Source organism: Calliphora vicina, chromosome 4 (genome assembly GCF_958450345.1).
Source record: "Calliphora vicina chromosome 4, idCalVici1.1, whole genome shotgun sequence".
NCBI classification, from domain to species: domain Eukaryota; kingdom Metazoa; phylum Arthropoda; class Insecta; order Diptera; family Calliphoridae; genus Calliphora; species Calliphora vicina.
The window spans coordinates 90295526-90303071 of NC_088783.1; the positions used below are offsets into that span (position 1 = coordinate 90295526).

Sequence of the window (7546 nt, forward strand, 5' to 3'; positions counted from 1 at the left end):
TTAGCAGGAAACTTATTTTTGCTGAATTTTGTGTGCATACTGCAATTTTGTAGGCATTTATATACCATAGAACCATATTTCGGGAAGAAATTAGTATGGGGGCTATGAGAAATCATGGAGCGATTCTTATAATTTTCAGCCGAGTTACTCCTTTTATCATAAAAGTAATAACGAAAAATATGTGAAAATTATAATTTGTTTTTAGATTGCATCACATTTTGGTTCATAACTTTGATTGATTTAGCTGATTTTCAACACCAATCTGCTTAGGACAATAATAAAACACATGAGTGTGTTTTACACAGTTGTTATGAAGGCCTATTTCAATACTTGCAAATTATTATTAATTATTTTAATCAGCATTGCAAACTAATCATAGATGCGCATCAAATGCAGTGCAGTGATGCATTTCCGAAAAGACCCTTTATTCATGTATTTTTCCCTTTTTGTTGATTCGGGAATTGCAAAAATTGTTATTGTTATTATTATTATTAATATTAATATACGTATATTTTTTATGAAAAAATTATGTAAATGCAAAATGTTTGGAAAATAATCTAAAATAATCAAAAGTAATCTTTGAAAATAATCGGATTATTTTTAGATTACTTTTGATTATTTTTGATTATTTTCTCGTAATCGCAAATAATCTTGATTATTTTTTGATTATTTGTAATCGTAATCAATTAGAAATCAGAAATTGTTCTAAAGAGAATTATATAATCCATTAAATTATTTTTAAAAAATAATCTAATTGATTACTAATCGTAATCCAAAATTAACAGCTATGCATTAAAGTACGTTTTAAAAGTGTCGACAAAAACTAGTTTATTCATGTAAATTACTGAAATTTGGTACAAAAATAATGAATAGCATACGTGATTGAAAAAATATTTCGTAGAAATTTCGGAATACATATACAGGGTTTGGCCAAACTATCTTGGACGTTTTGAAATTATTGAAAAAATTTGGTTATTCATGTAAATGCCTGAAATTTGGTGTGCAAGTTAAGAACAACACACTATCGAAAAAAATATTAGAAATTGTATACAGGGTTTGCCCAAATAAACATTGGCGTTTTAAAAGTATCGAAAAAAGTATGTAATTTAAGGAAATGGATTTAATTAGCTTTATAATTAAAAATTACATAAAAGATCCATTGAAAACATTTCCACATACAAATACATGGTTTGGCCAAATAAGCATCATTTTTGAAATTAACCAAAAAAATTCAAATATAATGTGTAAAATATGAAGGCACTGAAATCATTCTGGTTATTGGAATGGCACGTAATTGCAGCGGAAATTTATAGTACTTACTCTTGATACTTTACAATATTAGATGTAATTTACGCTTAACCTCTAATAGCCTCTTTTAATTTTTTCTGATCTTTCAAACTTTTTTTAATTTAGTTTCTATAGATTAAAAAGTAGTTCCCAATGACTTCACTTTTATAAAAAAAGAACACGCAAAAACTCAGTAATAACCACGTGTTATGGTTAACTGCCTACAAACCTTTGACTTTACAGCACTATAAATAACCAGTATCATAGCTAGGGTTTTTAATTTCCCGACCTTTTTTGATTCACGGGAATCGGGAATTTTTTCTACATTCCCGGTTACGCGGCTATTCCCGAAATATATAATGATACTGTAAATTAGAAATATTATAGCCACATTTCATATAAAAACGTAGTGTTATAATTATTAAATATCAGAGCTTCGAATTAATTAATAAAATTTGAGCTTAATTCACTAAAAATCTTAATCCGTAATTAAAGAATGTCAGCCTTTCATTCCATAAATCCATTCCTAATATGTATATAATTTTATAGATTCATTCCAAAGCCTTTGTTTAAACTGAATTAATTTTAAAGTTAATTAATAACAGAATTTATTCAAACTTTTAATGATTACATTTTTTTTAAATCAAATCATTTGCAAAATTAATTAAAAAAATAGTTTTAAGCCAATTTAATCATTTAATAAATTTTTGAAGCAATTTTGTTATGGATTTGAAGAAGGAATTTAAAGAAATTAGAATGATTCAATAAGAAATAAATTCTATAAATAATGAATTCACTTTTTAAATTTTCATACGAAAAACCCCAAATAAATAATAATAAGCGGTCTGTTATTGTCGAGATATAAGCTAAAAACTGTAAAAAACTTGTCACTGTTTTTTGGTGAAAAAATAGAGTTCTAACTTGTTTTGTATATATTTTCGTCAGTTTTTAATTCCCGGGATTCCCGACAAATATCCCTGGAATCGGGTAGTGAAAAATTGGCAAAATTCCCGGGAAATTTGTACCGGGAATTCTTGGGATAAAAACCCTAATCATAGCCAAAATAAATATGATACTGTATATTTTGAAGTGTTAAGAAAACTCTACCATCAAAATTTTATAAAAATTAAAAAACAAATTTACCACCGTGCTTGCAATGAATAAAGAGATCTAAAGTTTATATAAATACATTACGACCATCTAAGTCTTTTTTAATTTACTTATGCATTTCACACTTTTCGTTAATTTTTACAGTTGCTTAAAATAGCTTGTGTACATTATGTTTGCGCCTAATTAAATAACATATTTGAAATTCATTAAAATGCAATTTGAAATGACCTAAGTATGCCATGAATCCACTTAAATACTTTCAATATTTTTATATCCAAAGAATATGAAACAATTTCAGTTTTTGGTATTGTATTGTTATTATCGATCATATTCTACGTACTTAATCCCCATCTAACCAACGAAAAATTTAAAAATACCGACAATAAGATTTCCAAATAAACTTTACTAAAAAAGTTTAAAAAAATATATTGTACGAAAAAACCCAGCGAAAATTAAATCATGGTTGTATTCAAAAAATGCCTTTTCAATTCCTCAAAATTTATTATAAAGCAATGACTTGGTAAGTAGGTGCCTCCAATGACATGACTTCGAGTTAAAATATTGAGTTTAAATAGCAATGTATAAGTATCAGCATCATAGAGAAATACACATAGAGCGGAAACTAGAAAAAAATCTCAAACAAAAAAATTACTCAAAATAATCACACATACGAATTCTGGTGAAATAAAATACTGTCCACAATTTATTATTAAATAAAATTATTTATTCCAAATACAATTTTTTCTCATGTATGCGAACGATATACATATGCATATCATATAAAAAAATACAATAAACATATTTTAAAATGAATACTACGTATACTTAAGACACTTAAAATTTAATAATCATGTGTTATTTTAATTTAAACAGTTCAATTTATATCACAATTAATCGCCAAATTATTCCAAAACTGTATTAATTAAAGCTTTCTTTTAAATACGTAAACAAATATTACAAAATTTCTTTTTAAGAAAAAATTGTTACTTAATATACCGAAAATGTCTATTAATTGACTCATATTTATTAACATCTTACAAGTAAATTTCATGATGTAGTTATGTTTATTATATTACTTATGTACGTTTTTATTCAAATAAAAAACGATATGTTTCAAATATATATGTATCTATTTATATATATATATGTACGTCAGTTGCGTATTAAGAGTGGTGTTTTTGATTAGACATACGAGGCAACATGTAATAACTCAAGATTTAATTGACCTTATTATCTACATATATGTAAATATTATTTATAGAATAAACTTATACCAATAAAGCTATAGACGAATTAGATGTCAGCGGTTTGGAATCATCTTTTTCCAACCATTTTTGTACGTTTTTTGATGGATGATGAATGACATGTATGTTTTCATTGTAGATGGTTTGCATTTGTAGGTTAACGCAGTATGTTTGCCCGTACGTGAATGTGTCATTTCTGGAGGATGAAGATGAGTCACTATATGTTGATGTAGAGCTTTCATAACCTGATGAGGCTGGTGATCCTTTGGGGCACTGAAAGTTCGTTGGCGACATTGTAGGGACAATTGCTGCTGGACTGCAGGCACTTCTAGGACTTTCACATCTAGAATCTACAAGAAAATTAGAACCGTTAACGCAAGCATTAATGTTTTCCTTTACAACATCTGGAAAAGTATTGTCACGTGTGAGAGGATCATTAGAATTGTTAGTTGTTGTTGAAATACCATTCGAAAAGCAACATGTTGTAATTTGTTCTAATTTTTGTCTATGTTCAGTTTTACTAAATTTATTTATATTACTACTGATGTAGCTGTCTTTGTTTTCACACTCGTCTAGCAAATATGGTTTGAAAAGCTTAACTGGCTTGGATGATGTTGGAAATTTTTCTTCCATTCCTACTTCAATTTCAACATCGTCGTCATCATGGGCGTTAGATGAATTTGTCGTGATATGATTAGCACAATCTTCAATCGGACTATAAGTAAGTGATTTATTTAGTGATATGTCGGGGTTGGACAATTTCAGATGCTTTTCGGAGAATTCATTTTTGTAATCTTCACTTGAATGAGGCATATTAAGAACCCTTCGTTTACGATATGTCAAATCAACGACACCCGCCTTATCGTTCCATTCTTTTCGTACAGGAGTTTCTTCTGTGTTGTGAAAACTGGATTTTATATTCGCAACAAATTCAGACTTTACATCTCGACGATGACGAAGTGATAAGTCCATTGGCCCAAATGGATACGCCGTGGAATAGGATGATGAATTTTCCTCCAACTGATTGATAGTGCTTGCAAAATTAATATTTGAGGAGTTTATAATGCCAGCAGACTCAGGGCATTCATAATTAGCATAGCCCTGATTGTTATTACACAAAAAAGGCGACTTATCAGATACAAGTTCATGTTTAGGGTATGTTTTACTCCCCATTGGAATCAAATCCAATTTATTTGTAAGTTCAGTATCTCTTCCTGAATAACTGCTGGCAGTAGAGGCAGCTGCTGATAAGACGTTAATGGTAGGTAGACTTATGGGCGTAAAATATGAAGATGACTGCTGTTTCTCCGTTTGATGATGATGCGATGATATTGTTGGCGAATATGTCATGTTGTGGTATTGGTATGATGTCTGATGTGTTGGAAGAGTTTGTTGGTGCATATGTTGTTGGGGATTTGATAGATGATGGGCTAATATTGGCACAGTAGAAGACATATTGCTGTATGGTGGGATTCCATAGTGATGGGGATGATGAAGTAAAGGTGATATTGCCGAATTTGTATTTCTATTTGAAATAATAGTCACCGAAGGTCGCAATGGCGACACAACTGGCGTTGATGCTGGCGATGTGCCCGATGAGCTTGTAATTGGGATAGTGCCTGAAGCAGCAGCAGCAGCCACCACTGCAGCCAAATTTGAAGCTTCAAAAATATCATGGGATCCCTGATTAGTTGGTGTAGTTACACAAGAAGATAACGATGGCACTTTCATAGAATTAAGCGATGCAGAACCTCTAGTTGAATCTAGACATAAATGTGAAGAATGTAGTTGACTGGATGCATATGATGAACTGCTAACTGAAGAGTGGGTGGTAATTGCAACATGTTTCGTTTGTTGTTGTTGTTGCACACTGACGTTATGAAATTGGTGTTTTACTGAAGAATGATTTATATTCGCTACCGAGGAACGGAGACTAGACTCACATTGTAGCCATTTTTGAATTTGACGTCGATGAATATTATATTTTCTGGCTGTAGCTCGTTGATTCCCTTTACAATCATTATCGGTTCTATAAGATTCCAGAACCTGCAATTTGAATTGTGGTGTAAATATACGTCTAGATCCCATTTTTGGACTGTTTGAATTTGTAATAACTCCTTTACTGCTTGACAATGAAACCTGTGAAGCATGATGCGTATTTCTATTATTTGTGGATTCCATATTAATAATCTCTTCTTTGTTTTCACCATTTAAAGTATGTTTTGCAGATGATCCACTTTTATTTTTATGAAAATTCTCACTTTTCTTAGCTGTTTGATGATCATTTTCCATTTTTTTAATGTTAAGTTAAGTATAATTATATTATATTATATTATATATTTTTTTAGATTATATTTGTATCAGTGTGTGTATGTATTTAAATGAAGGCACTTCCGATTACAATAAATAATTTTTTTAACTTTTTTTTTTGCTTAAAATGTTTTTTTTTTTTATTTTATTAAAATAAAATATCTATTAAAAATTGTTATATATAGCTTTTTAATGCTTTTTCATTCTTCACTATGTACTCGTATGTAGTATATATTTTTAATGCATTCCGACGGTTATTTTTGTATATGTGACTGAACACCTTAAAATCCAAATCACAAGTGTAATGCGTTCTATTTCGAAGACTCGTTCTAGTTGTTTTGCTGTTGTTGCTGTATTTTTTTTATCTGCTACCGAAACAACATCGTAGTTGTTGGCTGTCGACGCTGTGTCTCATAGTGTGAATGAGCGCGAGTATAAAATGTTTTGTGTTCTTTCACTGATTCTAATTGTTTTTTTTTTTGTTTTTCTTTTCAAAAAGTGTGAACGTCTTCAATAGGTGCGGGATTGGAGGTGTGAAACGAAACAAACAGCGGCAAAATAACAAGAACACGTTCGATCACTTCGTTTTTTCTTTTCCAACTAACTAAGCAACGATGAAGAAATACATTTCAATGTTTATTTCACCAGACACTGGTAGACATTCTGGCTCTAGCTACTTTCATTGTATTAGTGTGCTACAATTCACGATTATTACACACACAGCGTACACACAGATACACACGAATACAACAATATTATAAATCAACTGTTGCTTTCTGATAGATTCTCTATATGTAGACTCTACATACATACATACATACATATGTGTGCATGTAGGTAGAACAAGTACAATTTCTCATTGATTGAAATTCTCGTATCTCTCTACACAAATATCGTGCCTGAGTACAAACAGAAAAACATCCATACATACATAATAAGGGAACATGCTAATGAGTGTGTGTCTGTGTACTTATACAAGCACTGACTGTCTGTCTGTCTGACTGACAGTCAGCATATTATAAATGCTGATAAGCATTTTAATATTAATAGGAGCAACAGTCGTTTCTCATTTCGGCAAATTAATTGAAAAATTCTTAATAAAAAGAAAACAAGTAAGAAGGTGTGGTCAGTCAAGCCCGACCATCTAATACCCTACACTAAGTAAATGAGCTAAAATATTTTACTTTTAAAATGTCAGTAAATTATTTTCGGAAGAGGGCCTAGCTATGACTAATTATGGACCGATCGCCATGAAATTAGGTCGTGATTTATGTCTATATGAAAACTATTTTTGTTGAATTTTATGTGTATACCAACATTTTTAAGAGATTAGGCTTAAAAGTTAAGTGCTGAAAATTTTAGCCAAATCGGACAACGATTTCAACGATTGCAAAATAGGTGAAACTCGTTAACTTTCTGCATTATTTGCTAGAAATATGTAGATTTATTTATATTAATGAATATTACATTAAAAAAATTTTTGGAAATTAACCCTGTATTTCCTTTGGGTCAAAATGACCCGCCAAAATTCGGAAAAAATTTAAATTTTTAAATTTGTGTAAACATTTTGCTACTAAATAAATACTTTTGGAATT

At 30.1% G+C, this 7546-nt stretch overlaps 1 protein-coding gene across 1 annotated transcript; it reads right to left on the reverse strand.

The window, feature by feature from the left end:
• Positions 1-3099: 3099 nt before the first annotated feature.
• brk (brinker) lies at positions 3100-6571 on the reverse strand. The gene has a single exon (XM_065507690.1). The coding sequence runs from the start codon at positions 5931-5933 to the stop codon at positions 3666-3668; it is 2268 nt and encodes a 755-aa protein (XP_065363762.1). The 5' UTR covers positions 5934-6571; the 3' UTR covers positions 3100-3665.
• Positions 6572-7546: the final 975 nt, after the last annotated feature.